At 37.8% G+C, this 19029-nt stretch overlaps 1 protein-coding gene across 15 annotated transcripts in view; it reads right to left on the bottom strand.

Moving 5' to 3' along the window:
* Positions 1–3083: 3083 nt before the first annotated feature.
* tnrc6c1 (trinucleotide repeat containing adaptor 6C1) overlaps positions 3084–19029 on the bottom strand; it is a 443993-nt gene continuing 428047 nt past the window's right edge. For 11 of the 15 annotated variants that reach the window (XM_078401021.1, XM_078401023.1, XM_078401022.1 and 8 more), the window contains 8 exons: positions 17740–17907; positions 16864–17055; positions 14394–14543; positions 12248–12361; positions 6787–6987; positions 6123–6193; positions 4621–4760; positions 3084–3549 (listed from right to left, as the gene is read on the bottom strand). In XM_078401021.1, the coding sequence (XP_078257147.1) occupies positions 3189–3549; positions 4621–4760; positions 6123–6193; positions 6787–6987; positions 12248–12361; positions 14394–14543; positions 16864–17055; positions 17740–17907 (1397 nt within the window). In that variant the 3' untranslated portion in view covers positions 3084–3188. The remainder of the gene's footprint in view (positions 3550–4620; positions 4761–6122; positions 6194–6786; positions 6988–12247; positions 12362–14393; positions 14544–16863; positions 17056–17739; positions 17908–19029) is intronic. The other 4 variants (XM_078401026.1, XM_078401027.1, XM_078401028.1 and 1 more) reach the window with 2 other exon arrangements.

Genomic DNA, 19029 nt, shown 5'->3' with positions numbered 1-19029 from the left:
TTATAGATTGAAGAGAAACATCCAATGGAGGCATAATTTTTATTCATTGTTGACTCAATAATACATATTGTAACAGCAAAAACAAAAAAAATGTATTTTAAACATTACAAGGTGAAAACTTGATTTGGATGAATATCCGATGAACAACATATGCGCACAATGCTTGCCACAAATTTTCCAACGTTTGGGCTTGTGTCAGTTCTGCCCCTTGTTTCTGGTACAAAGTATCACAGGAAAGGGAAAATAGTCCATTAAAGTAAACAAAAGGTCAAACGTCTTTATTTACGATGGTTAACCCAAATCACACTTTAATTTCAAATGCATCACATTTAAACATTTCACCTGAAAAACCTTGCGCTTTTTATTTTATTTTTTTGTTTTGCATTTAATGTGGCTAGTTGTGCTTTGCTATCTCAAATTAAAGCTTGGAGAGTTTTTCTTGAAAAAAACCTAGTTCCATTTCTTAACGAAAACAAAACTTCGCGTGGGAAAGGGGTTATGGCATGTGTTCTCTCAGCTCCCACACTGAACATTTTTATTACCCGAAACTAGTTCTGTGTTTCAGTTTACAACAGTGCTTTGACATAACATTTCTGTAACTGAATTTGAACTCTAGTAGATTATATACAGAAGCCTGTCATTTGTACAGTGCAGTCTAATTATTCAATACAAGTTCAGATGCAAGAAAACCTCCAAGATTCATTTGTCAGCTTAGTACAGGCAAGATTCCAAAATATGTACTGAAATCGGAAATAAACTGTTACCACATTTTTCCCCCAAAAAGGAGGGGCAGAAAAATATCTCTTCGATAAGACTTCCAATAACAAGTCAGAACTTGGGAGTGGAGCTACACTTCAAATCTGATTACACCAATTTGGAATGCTGGTGTCAATTTGTAAGTACAAATTAAATAATTCCATGTATTCACAGGCTCTTGTGGAGGCAGCATTTGATAAACCAGTGGGTGGTCTTAAACTCCCAACAAAATATACACACACATTTTCACTGGTGCCAGACCAGGTTATCAAACTCATGGAATGGTTCACTGATTCATTTAGGGGATCTCACCAAAAGATGCACAATACAGCATATATTTTGAAAAAGAATTTTACATGCTATCATAGAATTGCTTGAGGTTTGTTTCCGACATGGTTTAAGTTTTCAACATTTAATGTTTCAGAGATATCTCGACAGAACAACATCTTTGTAGATTCGATGGGGTTACCTCATCTTTAAACTGAGACTATCCACTTAGTGCAATCCACCATGGGGTAATCTGCTAATTTCATAGTAAACAGTGAATGGAGTGGGTAAGCAGCTTCACCACAATGCACTGAGTCTTTAGGATTCGCTCAGCGTAAGTGAATAAAAAATATCCTTCATCTCAAATGAATAATGCTTCAATGATCTTGTTCAATTCCCAGGGGAAAACTGCAATTAATCGTTCTAAAGAAGCCCAATAGTTCAAGAAAACAATTTTCTGTGCATATTTTTTTTTTTTACAATCACATTCTATGAGGAAAAGAAAATTTAAAAGCCACCAACTTTCTTTTAAAAAAAATTTGGGTTACCAACATTTGTAATTCAAAGGCAAAAATGAAACAAACACAGACTTTCACTCCCACTTTTCCCCCCCACCCCCCCAAAATCTTTTAAAGTCAGGCTTTTTTCTACAACTCAAGACTATTTTCTGCTTGGAATATACATAATGGCAATGAGATGCAAAATACCTTCGAGAAGAAACAAGTAAATACACTCTACTATAACTCAGAAAAAACAAAAATCTTGAACCCATTTGTGCATAGTTCATGATCCACTTTAAAACCAGCGTTTTTCTTGCCAATAGCTTGATAAAACCAATAAAAACCTATTCAAAGATAATGCACAAGTTACCTGATCCAAGCAGGCTGGGACAAGGAGAGTTTATACAGCAACATACTTTACAGTATGTTAAGTCAATTGTCTTTAACACAATCAAAAGCATTGATTTCTTTTTAAAACATAAAGCATTTCATAAAGCACTCTTCAAACATTGTTGTGTCCATTATTTGGTAAATAAGTAACTGCTACAGAATAAACAGGTATTTTCTTTTTCTTCAGTGCTAGAAGTTGGGTTAAAATACATGAAATGGCGTGGAGTAGCTCCCCAGAAAATTCAGGCCTTCCTGAGACGTTATCCACTGTGTGCAAGAAAGTGAGCAAAATTTTACAAAGGAAAAAATACACAACAATGGCCAAAAAAAACACTTCATTCCCAGAGTTCTGAAGTAGCACATCTTCATTCTGAAAATAGGTTTTGATGGAAGAGTAACTGTCCTTTTTTCTTTTTTTTTTCCTTTTCTTTTTTAAGTTCTGCAAAGTTTGTAAACAGGAGGTTACCAAACATAGGCACCTCTAAATCAGTCACAAAAATATCCAGTCCAAGTGCTTCCCAAACCTGCTTGCAGGATGGGTCCACTCTATTGTGTAGCTATGGCCACAGTTCAACTAGAGCATTTTTAAAATTTTTATACTCTGAAAGAAAACTGGTGCAATACTCCTGTAATAATTCTCTTGCATTAGTCCACAAAAAAGCCACTAAAGGTAGGTATACACATCATCTCCAGAGCACACACTGTTAAGAGTGTCCTTGAGTAAACATTTACACGTGAATTGCTGCTGGCCCCCTTTGTAAGATTAGCTGGAGGGGCTGCAGACACTCAGTGCAAAGTTAGGAGCTAATAATTTGACCAACGAGCAAATAAAAGCATATACTGTATAAAGAAACGAAACACACTGATTTCATACACTCACCCAAATAGATGCATACATCTGCACCATCACACATACACACACACACACAATAAACTTTTTTTGTTTGAGCCTATTTGTGATGACAACACCTCAGAAGTGTAAATTAGACGGTTTCACATTTCATTATTGGCCTGCTTGATTCAAGTATTTGTGTTGATATGTTTTTGGGATCAAACAAAATAATGAAAGCAAGGGTAATGTGCATACTCAACCCAGGCTCGCAAAAGTAGACTTTCCATGCCCCAAACCCCAACCCCACCCTCCCCAACCCCATCCCCACTCCCTGCCCACACTCCCTCACCCAACCAGAAGAGGTTGTGGATCCAGGGCCAAACGATGTCCGGAATTGGGTTGTTTAGTGCTGATTGTTAGCTTCACGACATCATCAGTTTTCCCTACATTGATTCTCCACTGAGTAGGTCACCAGGGAGCAAGGTGTTTATAGGTGTAGGGCTGCCAATTACTCTGCTGTCATCATTGTTAGGAGGACCCCATAGACTGCTGGAGTACTGAGGGACACTACTCCAGAGGAGGTCATTGGATCCTTTCCCACTCAAGCTTGTAGTATTCCAGTGACCTAGATCATTGCGAATCAATCCGTGAGAGTTGTTGCTTGATCCAAGTCGGCTCGGATTTGTTCCGGTGTTAGACTGCCAACTGGAGGTCTGAGAGAGCGATTGACCTTGTGCAAAGAAACGGTTTACTTCCTCATCACTGGCAAATTCAGCGAGGATAGTAGTGTTTCCCAGAACACACCTAGTCAAAGGAAAAGTCAAATGTTGAGAGCGCAGTAAACCAGATCATGCCAAAGGCTTACATATTCAGAATGGTGTTGATAAATGCAAACTTATACATGCACACTATACGCAAGTTCAGACAAAAAATATTTATGGAACAATACCAAGAACTGCTACGCCTATTATAAAGCTTGGACTAAATTTAGTGGATAGTACTGTTCTAATTCTGTCTCTCAGCAAACAGTCACTCAAATATCTACACCTGTCATTTTAGAAGCTTGGCAGGCTTTTAAAATATGCTAGATACAAGGAACTGCAGATGCTGGTTAACGAAGAAAGACTAAATAAGTGAGTAATCAGCGGGTCACAGAATCTCTGGAGAACATGAATAAGTGACGTTTTGGGTCGGGGCTCTTAAAATATGCTGTTATTTTAGTACGTCAAGATCAATTTTTTTGGCCATGATTTATCTTAAAAATAAGCGGCATCAATGCATTCAAAGTGATTTTTGTCAATTCCAGTTCTGATAATTGCATTATGATCAAAATAATAGCGATGAAGAGATTCTGAGACACCCCTTGGTTACAATCCTCCCTGAACCTGCCCAAGTGGAGTTCTAATAGAGGGGCAGAGATGGAAGTGCTCTTTGAACTGAGAAATTCTACCGATGTGCATTTCTCAGTATTTCTTCAGAGACAATGTTCAAGGAGGGATTAATGGAGGAGGTTAGATAAGTGAGACTCCCTCAAAGAAACAGACTGATGGTTTGTGAAGAATTGATCACAAACCAAAGTACATGGCAACTCATGTCAACCACATGGTCCTGTGTTGTATGCTAGACACCAATTAATCCTTCATTTTGGCAAACAAGGAGACGGTGGGGGAATATTAAAAAAAAATTATTGGATCAATTAGATGACATGCCATACTGAGGACCAGTTGCCAGGAAAATCAGTTGCCAAGATTTTCTTTCTGATAAAAATGAGAACAGAAGTGTTTCTATCAATTCATTGATTCATCACTACAAATTCAAAATCAAAATGCTAAATTGTTCAAAACTCTCATGTCTGGAATCATGCAGGTAGCTTACATGTGGAGAGACTTCTGGGCTTTAGCTGCTTCTTCCTTAGAGCTGTAGCGAACCACAGCATTTCCTTGGGTTAGGTTCAGATGGAATGTTATCAATGGACCATGCTGCATGCATAAAGTCCGCAAAGTGGAGCCATCAATCTGCAGCAAAAGAACAAATCATCCTTACTTATCAATCTGAGGGCATGCACTTAGTAGCCACAATTTTATGTAGCAATTTGCCACAAAATGTGTTTAAAAGATAAATTATCTGGCTGCACAACTTTTACTCATTTTAACAGTCAAGCTGTAAACCACTGCTCTAAGTCATTATTCCATTCTGAAGCAAAACTAACTGCTAAAACTCTGAACTCCCAAATCTTACTAAATCTAGCTAAATTGAAGATGTGCAACCTATTTTTCCAGCTTATGGGAAACAAATGACACTGAAAAAGGAAAAATTATGAAAAACTATCAATGCAATGTAATTTTGTGGTGTAAACTGCAGATGTTTACCCAATCCGACATTGCTTTATACGTAGAAAACACAGTGTTTTAGTGGGCGTAGTAGCGTAGGGAGAGGGCAAATGAGCATTTGAGAAAGAAAAGACATTGGTGTAGTGATGCTAAAGTGGGAGGATTTACATCAGGGAGCAGATCATATTAAACACTACCAACACATTAATCTTCACCTACACGTGAAAAGACATTTTGGTATATCCACAAAAAGTTTCAAGTGGTGATTGGATCCATAAAAACTATTGCAAAACTATGATAAGTGATGAGTGAGAAATGTTTCCTTTTTTATTGAAGGATAAATATTGGCTAGGTTATTGGAACAAATTCTTCTACTCTTCAAGTTAACATGTCCATAAGGATGGACAAATCTTTGGAAGATATATACTGTCTGCACTACAACATTCCCTTTGTACTAGCCTGGACCCCAAGCCTGAATTTTGTACCCAAATCTCTGCAATGGGAATTGAAGATACAACTTTTTGATGTAAGAGTGTTCCTTACGCATGTTCATTCGAGGTAATACAACAAATTATTCACAAGAGTTTTAACTTTTTAAAACAGTCTAAAATATAAGATACTCATATCTTAATGTGGATGACATGAGGTAGATGAATAAGTTTTTTCTTTTAATTTTGCAGAACTTAAGATTCTGAAAACATACAGTAGCTACATATGAAACCTAACCCTCCCTTTCAAAACAATGCAAAGTGGGATTTTGCTACATTTTGAAAATCAGTTGACAGAATGTGTTCACTGTTCACACATTTACAAATGTTTTGAAAGGTCAATAGACTAAATTTAATATTCTCGTGTCTATGGTTATAACTTTAAACTCAAAATGAAATCAAATATATATTTTAGAAATGCAAGTGTGTAAAACTGCATATTTCCATTCAAAAAGTTAATGTTGTAAACTTCAGCTGTAGCGACGTTCAAACTTATTTACGATAAATGAATAGGCAAGCTGAGGTTACTTTTACAATACAAGAAATGAACGCTTCTTGCCTGGGGTGTTAGATTTCGCAGAACCAGCCAGCTATTATTTCTTCCAGAGCTATCAGTGCTCCAAGCAGAATCTAAGAGGCAACAGATGAATGTTATTACCATGTTTATGTTCTGAAACTAAATTCATTTATATCAAAATGGAGAGGCTACACCATTCTTCAAAAAGACCCAATGTCATTTCGATTTTGATTGCATCTAATAGTGCCATCAAGCAAATCGGCATTTCCTCTCAAGAATAGAAATGTGATGATTTTCTTGGTTCCTTGTTAAAGAGGCCAATAAATGAAACGACATATGCAACTGAAGTACAATAAGAAATTAATAGGCAGCTTGTAAATTATATATCTATCTCCCTCCAAAGCTATTTATTCTTTAATTGAGAGAACCATTCAACTAACTTTGAATGAAGGAAAAAAGTAGGAAAAATGCATATTTGTAAGATAGGTGCAATGTTATCAGTATCATTTTGAAGAATTATTGTAAATCATCAGTTCATTAAATTTGATAATAAATGCAACAGTATTTAGACATCTCTGGATGTGGATTTCTATATATGGAAAACAAAAACACCAGATCGTCCTTCAAATTAGGATCACATTGCAACATCTATTTGAATTCATTTCATAGAGAAACATAGAAGATAATAATATAGGTCACATCTTACTGGAGGAGTAAGAGCTTGGCCAGCTTGAGACAAGTCCGAGCGAACTGACACCCCAGGATGGTGATGGCTTGGTATTTGTCAGACCTGGTGGTGGCCTAGTGTTTTTGGATCCTAGCGGCACTTTCCACAATTCATGTGACAGTGGTGCTTGACTTTGAGCCATGGGTCCAGGTGACCAAGTAGATTTATCTGTCAGTTTAGCTGAAATACAGGCAAAACATTTTTTTTAGTCAAAAGCTTCAAATTAAATTTACATTGAGTTCAGGTCTATTATATCAAAATTGACAATAATACCACTTCAACCACATATTTCTATTATTGAATGAAGACCTACATAACCATGGAACATATTCTCATACAAATGCTTGAATATTACTAATATAATGGTGAAAAGCAACTGTTACTGTTGTTTTTAGCAACTTTTTGATTCAACAAAAGACTTTCATGTTTCACAACTTCATATCATCAGTGAACCAATGTAAAATATCCAGAATCCCCTATTTCAATTGACAACTAGTCACTTGGAGAAACAATTTATATACCCATGCATTCATCAGGAAATCTCTTGCGAAAGTTAAATTGAGTTTGGATTAAGTTTTTGGATTGATTCAACTTTCTATTTAAAAAATGACCAAAATCAAAATACTAGTAAAAGTTACTATCAATTGTGAAGTTTGCACCAATGTTAGAACATTAGGAATTAATACATATTTTTATTTCCAAACTGCTCACATGTGCTCATTGAAAAACTAACTCTGGTTACTCCAAAGTCAAATGCACCCAACTAAAAATATTTCTAAATGGACAACTTAAACTTCTCTGCGAATCCACACACAATGATACACATTTTGGTTTCACCATTTACATCCCATTAAATTTTGAAGAGTTAATAAACACATTTTCATTCAGATGTTTAGAATTCTATATTACATTACATTCTCTGATTTTGTGAGACATTCTGAAAGTTGTGCAAAACAACGAGGGTTAGGTTTGAACCAAAAAGATATTGAGCACTCACAAGGAACTACTTGCATGCAGCCCGATGCCAAAGCATGATAGAACCAAGTTTTTTCTGTTAAAACAGATAAAGGTGCTGAGAAAGAGGCTTTATCACCCATGAGTGTGTGTATGAGGGATTAACACATTAATTCTGCAGGATAGCCAATAAAGCATCATGCAGGCAAATCATCACGATCCCTGCGTGTGCACAAACAATTCGTTTGTCCAATTGAAACTTTCGATAGACCGTTCTCCAAATTCTATACATGACTCACAAGGTGCTTTAGAATATGCTTTTGTCCAATTGCAGTAAAACTTGGTTTACAAAGTACTGAAGCACAGCAAATTAAAATATTTTCACACTCTTGCTGTTCAACTTGCTCAATTTGAGAGAGAATATGACAGAGTGAAGGGAAAATTATGGCATTTCCATTAAAAGAATGACAGACAAAATGTTGGAGTAACTCAGCGGGTCAGGCAGCATCTCTGGAGAGAAGGAACGGGTGACGTTTCATGTCGAGACCCTTTTTCAAACCAGCATATGCAGTTCCTTTCTTTCCATTAAATGAATGATGGCATGCATTTAAAAGAAAGCAAGGCACAAACAACCCCATCTGTGCAAGAGAACACAAATAAGATGGGAAGGCTAGAGTTTGTCAGAAGATGGTGAATATGAAAGAAATGAGGCAAATGTCACTAGGAAGATGCAAAAGGGAAAATGGGACTTGGGGAATAAAGTTGGAGGAAAAAGGTGCATGTGGATGGAGGTGGCACTGAAGTGCTCGGACAGAACTGTAATCATTCTCAAAACTAATTGTTACATCTATATATTTACTTTTTTAACGCATCAGTCGATTTGTTACTGTGATAAACCTGAGAAAACAAACTGAAAAAATGCCAGCTGACACACACAACCATTCTATGGACCACCGCTCTAAACCGGCATAAATACCATGGTTAAAAGCAAACAACTGCAAAAACAAGTTTTTGGTTATCATTCCTCCAATGAAATTGTAAAGTGAATATACAAAATAATGACACCTGACATTTGTCAACAATTTATGTGAAAAAGTAACGAGGAATCTATTTAAAACAAAGAATTCACATTTACTACATGGAAGGCAAATTATTCAGTGTTCCAGTCCTATCATTTTACTTAATCTTTTCACATACTTTGCAAATGGGGATAAATGGGTCCCTTTCAGAATGGCAGGCAGTGACTAGTGGGATACCGCAAGGCTCGGTGCTGGGACCGCAGCTATTTACAATATACATTAATGACTTGGATGAAGGGATTAAAAGTACCATTAGCAAATTTGCAGATGATACAAAGCTGGGTGGTAGTGTGAACTGTGAGGAAGATGCTATGAGGTTGCAGGGTAACTTGGACAGGTTGTGTGAGTGGGCGGATGCATGGCAGATGCAGTTTAATGTGGATAAGTGTGAGGTTATCCACTTTGGTGGTAAGAATAGGAAGGCAGATTATTATCTGAATGGTGTCAAGTTAGGGAAAGGGGACGTACAACGAGATCTGGATGTCCTAGTGCATCAGTCACTGAAAGGAAGCATGCAGGTACAGCAGGCAGTGAAGAAAGCCAATGGAATGTTGGCCTTCATAACAAGAGGAGTTGAGTATAGGAGCAAAGAGGTCCTTCTGCAGTTGTACAGGGCCCTAGTGAGACCGCACCTGGAGTATTGTGTGCAGTTTTGGTCTCCAAATTTGAGGAAGAATATTCTTGCTATTGAGGGCGTGCAGCGTAGGTTTACTAGGTTAATTCCCGGAATGGCAGGACTATCATATGTTGAAAGACTGGAGCGACTAGCCTTGTATACACTGGAATTTAGAAGGATGAGAGGGAATCTTATCGAAACATAAGATTATTAAGGGGTTGGACACGTTAGAGCCAGGAAACATGTTCCCGATGTTGGGGGAGTCCAGAACCAGGGTCCACAGTTTAAGAATAAGGGGTAGGTCATTTAGAACAGAGATGAGGACAAACTTTATCAGTCAGAGAGTTGTGAATCTGTGGAATTCTCTGCCTCAGAAGGTAGTGGAGGCCAATTCTCTGAATGCATTCAAGAGAGAGCTAGATAGAGCTCTTAAGGATAGCAGAGTCAGGGGGTATGGGGAGAAGGCAGGAACAGGGTACTGATTGAGAATGATCAGCCATGATCACATTGAATGGTTGGGCTGGCTCGAAGGACTGAATGGCCTACTCCTGCACCTATTGTCTATTGCCTATTGTCTATAAATTTTTAATCAACTTATCTTGCATCAAAAGTCATGTTCACAATTCATGTACCGATTGCCTCAAGTCAAACCAATAGCAAAGGGCATTTATGCCGTGTTTTTTTAATTTAAAGCTTGTAACAAAAAGCTTTTCACTGCATGACAATAAACACATGACATTTCACACGACAATAAATTAAACTAAATAGCGAAGCAATTTTTAACCACCAAGGCTACCTTATTTCATACAGTCTTCAGGAAGACAATGTTCTTCCTCAAATCTACATAAAATGTTCTTAAATGCATCAGTGCTAAGTGCTCCTGTGTTTTAAAGGTGTTAATTGTACCCACCTCTACCAATTCCTCTGGCAGCTCGTTCCATATACCCACCATCCTGTGTGAGATTTATCTCGGGATATATCCATCTTTATATGCCTCAAGACCGCCAACACCACCTCTTTCATACCATCGATATGTTCAGGATATCAGCGTTCTCTTCCCTGAATTCCCAGATTCCTTAAGCATCTCCCCAGGTGAGAAGTATTCATTTAAGACCTTGCCCACCTCCTGTAACTCAACCCACTGATTCTCAAATGGACCAATTCTTTTCATTACCATTTTGCTCTTAATATAGTGACAGAATCGCTTAGGATTCTCCTTACCTTATCTACAATACTTCCTTTTTGCCCATCCTTTTTCCTTCTTAAGTGTACTCCCACATCCCTTATATTCAAGGGACCACCTTGATCTCACTTGCCTATACCCAACATAGGCGACCTTTTCCTGACCAGAGTCTCAATATCCCCAGTCTGAGAAGGTTCCCTAACCTTAATAATACATTTTTAAAATTTTATTTTGCCTGCCTTGCCATTCATTCTAATGGGAAGAGGTGCACCATGAACTCTATCCCACATTTAAAACTTTCCTACTTGTCAGACATCTCTTTACTTGCCAACAGCCTCCCTCAGTAAACTATTGCAAGTTCCTGTCCGATGTCATCACAATTAGACTTATGCTACCACTCTTACGCAATTTTCGGAACTGCTTAATTAAATTCCATCGGCAAAAATAGAAGGAAAAATGAATGGATCAAATCTGAGCATCTTCTTAGAATTTTTCTAAGTAAATAAAATACAGAAGGAACAAATGATAAGTAATTTACCAAGTTATCACTTGGAAAGATAGCTTCTAGGTTGATCAAATTATCAGACAACGAGAAAATGTATTTGTTTGCATTTGGAAAATAACTATTTTGTTTGCAATTTGGTTATATTCTCAGAGCTAAATAGAAATAAATGTTTGTATATTATAACTTGGTGTTATTTTCCAAGGCTATGCATGTTCCAATATTGTCAGTTCTTTAATTACTTTTCTAAATTTGGGATAACAAATATTTCACTTTTCTTTATGTTTAAAAAAAATGTACAGCACAGGAATTGGCCCTTTGCCCATGCTAAAAATGCCAAATGACCTGCCTGTATGTGATCCATACCCTTCCATGTCTTGCATATTACATCAAACATAGTAAGCAAAAATGACAATTTTGTACAATTTAATGCACAAAGTGCTGGAATAACCCAACAGGTCAGGCTGCATTTGTGGAGGGAATGGATAGGCAATAGTTCTGGTCAGGACCCTTCTTCAATCAACGAATCGAGTGAAATCCTTTGTGGCTGAGATTAAGTTCAACAAATATTTTCCAACGTTGTAGACCCAAACAAATTAAGAATACAAACTACAGTCATCAATTGAATTAAGGTAAAATGTTTACTCTCAATTTCATTTTGAATCCCAGTTGAGCATTAATCACTGTAGTTTTATAGCAGAATGAAGAAACACAAGCATGCATTCAATGAGGAAAGAAAAGCCATAACATGTTTGGGTAATGAGAGTCAAACAATATTAACTTAAATTCGAAGTAATAATAAAAGCCTTCCAACAAATGTTATGCTCTTCACTAGCCCCACCCAAAACACCATTTTCATGATGTAGCGGGGAAATTATACAGCTCCTAGTCAAGTTCAAGAAGAGGAATTATTAAATAACCAATTAAAAAATACATAGAAAGGACCATTGCTCATGTGTTGTACTGAATTCCACAAGCCATTTTATAGGTCCAATCACTGCACAAACCAATATTTAGATGGTGCATTTTAAACTTTTTTGTTACAATCCTCATTTTCAATGGAGAATTTTTGGCGTGGTCAGCAATTAAAGCAAAAGGACTCCTACCTGCAGGATTAGGTGCAGATGTAGAGCTGCTGAAAGAGCTAGTGTAGCCAGAGGCACTGAAGGACCAGGCACTAGATGAAGGCAGCGTGGCGTTCTGAGATGTTGGGGATGACCCTGCATAAACAGCAAAAAAGCAACCAAAGAAATGGAAAATGATTTAAATGAAATCTTAAAATGATTGTTCCATTTGTTGTTTTGGTCGTGAAAAGTTTGATAAAAAACAAATGAATTGGGTGGGAGAATGATGTTCAGTGATCCCATATTATTTAAATTCAATTCCCAGGAATGCAAAGTTTCAAGCACTTCAGGTTTAACTATCTCTTCAGGTTTCTGAAAGTGCAGAATAATAGAATCATAAAAATACTTAATCCATTCCATTTGTCTAAATTAGTGTTGCAAACTCACCTCAGAGCCTGCCTTGTTGTTAAATCCAAACGAAAAATCCAAAAAATTAATCTTTAAGGAGAAACATATTTGCTTTTTGGAACTGCTCGCTACATTCTACTTAAATATTCAGTTACTGACAAGTTGTTGCTCTAAAGATCTGCATGGATTAAAGCCAGAGTGCGGAAAAGAGCAACTCAAAACATTTCTCATGTCAAATGGCAAAAGTGAGCAAGGAATAAAGTGGAACAGAGACAGAACAGACGGGCACTTCAGTGCACAGGACAGTTTCTCCCAGAATGAGGAAATGGTTTTGATGCTGAAAGGGGTCATTTATACATTTACTGATAGCGCTGGCACAAACCCCAGTCCTCTCCACTGCTCCACCAGGAACTTGGCAAGAAACGAGCAATGAATCCCCTCACAGTTCAGGTGGAAAGGCTGAATGCGAGGACTGGGAATAAAGATGCATCTGCTCAGCAATAAATTGTGGGTCTCTGAGCTGCACCAGTGCTCAAATGGTGGTTACAGACCATCGAGTTTGTTACTGTAGAGAAAGCTCTGGGCTAGGGAGCTGTGCTGCAAAACAAAGGGGACACTCCCTAGGCACAAGGAACGAATTACCCTATATTTTAGATGGAGAGGCTGCTGTTGGAAACACATGTTGGGTCAGGACGAGTAGTGCAGCTGTTCCATGATGAGGCAGCCTCCATTGCATCCAACACGAGGTGACGAGACAGACTGCAGGATCAGACGGTCGATACAAGTAGCAGTGGCCTGTGCCTGTCTACGCTGGTCTGGATGCACCCTAAACTCACCTCAGCATATAACAGCTGCAACACTCAGGCCTATGCCTGGAAACATACCAGTTTCCAAAAGCAGCTGTTCCATCCCAAGGTTTAAGGTAATTCATTGCTTGTGCATGTGGCGAGCAGAGTTTCATGCCAGCTTCCCACCACAGTAACAAAGTGCACAACTTGAGCAGATTTAAAGTACAGTAAGGCACATACCCATGAGTGTTTGGACTCCAGAACAAAGAGCTCTATGACAAATTAGTGGTCTGTGACACTTTACTAGATACGGTAATATACATACACCATTATTATCTCCTTAGAGAACAAGCATTTATGTGTTGCTGTAATACAAATCATTTTTATAGATATGTTATCAAATGAACAAAATAAATTGGAGTATATATAGGGCATGCACCCTGAGTTTGCACAATGATACATTAGGATTATAGCTGATTTTCCACATTCCTATCATGTAGCAGAAATCAGTCTGCAAACCGAAGCTTACATCTAAGGATTCATGACCATGCTTATCTAGTAGGAAACTTAAACCTTTCTTCAAGATATTTGAAAATGAGTCTCAGCCTCATACATGAACTCATATGGGAGCACAGGAATGACAGGAGGTTATATTTCCTTTCAAGGTGGACCTGCCAAGCCGATTATGGCTGAGTTGTGATTCTATTCATGCAACTGTTGTTTCCCCATATCCCTCAGCTTTTTGTTTTTATTATCAATCTCAGATTAATTCATACGCAGATTTCAGCACAAAGTAATAACTATGATATATTAAATAGTTGAAGCCATCTCTTGCTTTTTACTTTTTCACGAGTAAAAGTTTGATGCAAGGGATGACATACATTACGTAGCCTACTTCTACACAAGTACAGCATTTGTTTTTTCCCCCCAAGAAACCCAAAAGATAGTTTTCTTGTGAAAATTATCGCAATTTATGTGATCAGCTTTCTTACCTCCACTCCTGTCCCTGAGCAGATAGCGATCCACATCCCGGATAGTTGTATTGATGGAAGGTCCACTTGGGACACTTCCGGGTGTTACATTAGGGTCAGTCTCAGGGTCGATATTCTGAAGTCCTTTCCAGGGTTCCCCAGGCCGAAACTCTTCAGCAGTTAGGAAGTAGGCAGTAGAACAATAAATCACTTTTAGTAGTTTAATAGCCATACAAATTACTGTTCAACTGAAAGTTTTGTTTACAGTTTTAAAAGAAACACAAAACTAAACATTGTGAAATTAATTTTATTTCTTGCATAATTCTAATTTTCTTGCATCCCAACCCAAAGGCACCAGCCCCTTGCTGGGGTTTTAACCACCAAGTGCTAGCTCCCCTTTGAAGCTTGCTAGAAAACTCATGAAGACTTAATTTTATAAGCTATGTTAATAAATATTGCCGGGCCTTTTAAATCCAGGGAGCATAAAAAACAATTCTAACGATGTTCCATCGCAATATCCATTTTGGAATATAACCGATTCCCCTTCAATGCTTCAGTTTCCTTGAACAGAAACACTGAAGCCAACTGCCACATCAATTGAGATGAACTAATTTAACATGGACAAGGGATTGAAACTGAACTATGCCAGTGGGCACCGCTTAGAACTTATGAAATTGTAACATAAGGTTTAGCTGAGCAAGTTGCCCAATAATGGCACTTTGAAATCCTCTGCCTTGTGACTCTTATCATAAGATCATAAGTGATAGGAGCAAAATTAGGCTATTCAGCCCATCAAGTCTACTCCACCATTCAATCATGGCTGATCTATCTCTCCCTCCTAACCCCATTCCCCTGCCTTCTCCCCAAAACCTCCAACCCCGTAATAATCAAGAAGTACTTTAATATATAGAATGATTACAAATTATTTTTTACAAAAGGCTATTGAATTATTTCATCACATTTAACCATGCTTAAGCAGGTCAGATTTTATTTCTGTTAAGGTCTTGAAAATACTGGCTAAGATAATTAGATTCAATTTGATCAATGTTATATTTTTCTTCTGGTGGTATGAAACCAAGGCTTCTGCACTAACAATGCCACTCCCCTGTGAGATACTGATAATACAAAACATACAGGACAAGAAAATTTTGAAGTTTTACAATTAGATATTGGATAGTATTACCATTAAGTGTCAATGAATTGTATAATCCAGAAATAAATTGTGAAATTATCACATCTGGGAAAAATAAAAGGCTGGCCCGCACATGACCAATTTTGTGCTTGATACCACACTATTTTCTCCAGGCAACAGTGTATAAAATAAAAATACTGAAAGGTCCCAGATTAATAATTGTTGCTCTTGGAAAAGTAATACCTTGAGAAAGTTTGTCAAATTTTAAGAACTCCATTGTCACAGCTTCTATAATGACCCCCCATACCATTAACACCTGCAGCAAGTTTTTCTAACCACAAAAAGTATAGTTAATATTGTTTAAATACAAGTGAATCCCTACATGTACGATGGTTACATTTCAAAGCTATGTTCAACCGCAGTGGCTTTATGAATGGAAATGCATCTTTATGTGCCTCACACACACCATGTGCTAAGGTGAGACTGTCCAGCAAGACATTTCAAAAATTAAGTTAACACTATACCAATTGCATTTTTACAAAATAACACGCTTTCATATAGATTCCACATAAGACCAAAAGAGCTGCTTATTAGTTTTGCTTTTGTAAATGTAAAGTTGACAAGAAAATAATCTAGGCTGTAATTGCATTAGAATGAATAAAAAGGGGCATTTAGACTGTGCATATAACAAACTAATTTATTCAAAAAGTGAATTTATTAGGACAATAGATAAAGTAACACTGCATCAGACAAGCTTATTACCAAGACACGCTTACAGCACACCTTGGTTCAGTTTCTCAAATTTAAAACATCACAATGTCAGTTCCTCAGTAAGTGAAATGGCATATCAACTTACTAAGAAAAATGAAACAACAAATATGCATGTGGAAATGTAGCCCAGTTGTAAAATCATATCCAGCATGCTCGATTTGGAAATACACTCCAGCAAATGGCTGGAATCAAAGCAGCAGGTCAGTCGAGAATTATTTTCTTTAAAAAAGACGCAGTTATGTTGTGATGTGATTGCATGCACCGGAATTTCTAAGAGAATATCAGTCAAGACCAAAGCCAAAATGTTAGACTGTTACTAAGCTAACTTCGGTTATATTGCAGCCATGTTTTTAGAATTCTATACAAAATTGCCCATCTAAGGTCGTAAAGATATTAAAGTGGGGGGCAAATGAATGACATCTCTTACATTATTTGGCAATATCTGCACTAAATTAGCAAATTAAGTTGACACATTTGGCAGCTCTTTTCAATTCACTAATTTCTCTCAATGTATAATAAATATACAGGTCTCATTTAAACACAACATTCTTAACACCTATTTTATTTTTGCCAATCTTTGGGGTTTACCTGGTGGCCAGTTAATGTTGGAGCCATTTGAGATCTTATCGGCAGGGGATTTGGCACGTGTCCAGCTATCACTGACTGGTACCGGTGGACTGGCTGGTGACTCACTGCTGGTTATCAGATCATATGGACTGTAGGAGTCCTCAAGGGAGTGCTTGCTTGTTGGACCAATATTGAGACCTCCAGGGATACCACCTGAATATGTGTTAAGTGGGACAGAAAGGCAAGGTCATGGATATAAAAACATTTTGCTATGGTCCTGACTCTGAATCTCAGCAGTAGCTAAATTAGACCCAGTTAGTTAAATAAATGCTGAGGTAATTCAGAACGAGACTTTGATGATCTATCACTTCCTTTATTACAGCATCAAAGCTCTTCAGAACTAAACAAATTTCATAGGCAAAGTAAAACAAGTTACCACAGTTTACTCTGAAAATATTGCAACTGAAAAATATTCTGCGGTATATTGCTCCAATTGAAATGTGCGCAGATAATTCGGTATTCGAGGGGTAAAATATATCATTACATGTTTTCAAGTTTGTCTGTTGTTTTAGTTGAATGTGCAAGACAACAAAATGAGTTGGGTTGATGACGGCATTGAATCAGTGTGACAATATGATGGCTTGTTTAATTCATTTTTTCATTTACCACGTAGCATGCTTTCAGCATTTTAAATGTGTATACATAGATCCGAGTCTTTTAAGTGGCCAAACAAATTGAAACCGGCCTTATATTCTAACAGTTTTGAAAAGTCTGTCATAAACACAGTTATATTCTGCATTTCTCACACAAAATTGCTGAGATACCAAAATACTTTTAGTGCCAATGGACTAACAAAGTATTTTGGTCTGGAAGTACTCTGCCCTACAGGGCTCTTACCATGCTTGCACTGGTTCTGATCCAACAATAAAGAATTGCTGCTTAAATTTTCAATAGAGTTGGGATGGGTCCACTGCCTCAATCGAGATTGGGCTTGAGCTGGATCCTTCATGGACAAGCCAGCATTTAATTCCATGTTGCTTACATTCATATTTGGGATAAATCCAGCTGCAAGGGAAAAGCATGTTAAAAAAAGTACTGCTGCAGTGAAGCCGATGAACAGTTCCCTCGACACATCTTGCCCATCAACTGTGAAAGTCATAAAAGAATCTAAGAACATTTAAATTATTTCTTCTTTGAGCAAAACATAGCCTGTTGAACCCTATTGCTGATTTATAACTCTAATATGACACTTTTCCCAGCCTACTTCCAGCAAAGACAAACCCTATCAATATCTCTCAAAAATATTGGCCACGTTTTCAAAATTAATGACCTTGCTTATTTGAGACCACATATTATGCTGGCTACATGCTTAGATCTACCATAATGTGCTGTTGTGTTAGCACGTATATGCTGGCATGATATAGTGTGCTCTCAGTCCTCCAGTCAGAATTCACGCAAGAATACACCCAGCTGTACTTTAAACTAAACATATACCCAGGCTGTAAGCTATTGTGTTATGGACCTGGGGCGAATCCCTGCCCTGTACACACCCCTGTTGTGTACTGCTCCGCTTAGAAATTGCCATGAATCCTTGCTCTCCACTGGTGCACCTGCAGCACTGACTTTCCCAATGAGTTATGCGAGATCTAATATTGGGTGGGCTGGGGCTACTTGCGCAGCCACTCAGTAGCTGGGTGTTGGGCTCAGGGCTGCATCTTGACTGGCAAAGTGGGTACAGGTCATTGGCACTGACTGCTCTACATGCTCCGAGACCAAGTTGATTCTTCAGTTTCCCTGAGCACTTCCTCCTGGATGTGCCCTGTTCAGCCCAGAGATATCTCATCACTGGTGGTTGCTGCCCATTGATCTTGTTATTGTACAGAAACCTCTGCATCAGGGAAAGCTATGCAGCCAAACAATGAGAATATTCACATATTCCATATAGGTGATGACAGAATCGAAGTGCCCGACATCTCAGACTGAATGATAGCATGGCTTGCAGCAGCCCACACGAAAAAGGTGGGCTCTCCAAACTGTACATTGTTTCTGACAATGCAGCACCATCAACTACACAATGCTCGTTACATAATGCTACAATAGGCCTTTTTAACATTCATTTCTCCAGGCAACGCATTCTGAGCACTGTGAAGTGCTACTGTATAATCCAATGTCAAAGTTGTTGTCATA

This window comes from Rhinoraja longicauda, chromosome 6 (genome assembly GCF_053455715.1).
Source record: "Rhinoraja longicauda isolate Sanriku21f chromosome 6, sRhiLon1.1, whole genome shotgun sequence".
NCBI lineage: Eukaryota > Metazoa > Chordata > Chondrichthyes > Rajiformes > Arhynchobatidae > Rhinoraja > Rhinoraja longicauda.
Note: the sequence above shows the minus strand (reverse complement) of the source record. Positions and strands in the feature narration are given on the sequence as shown.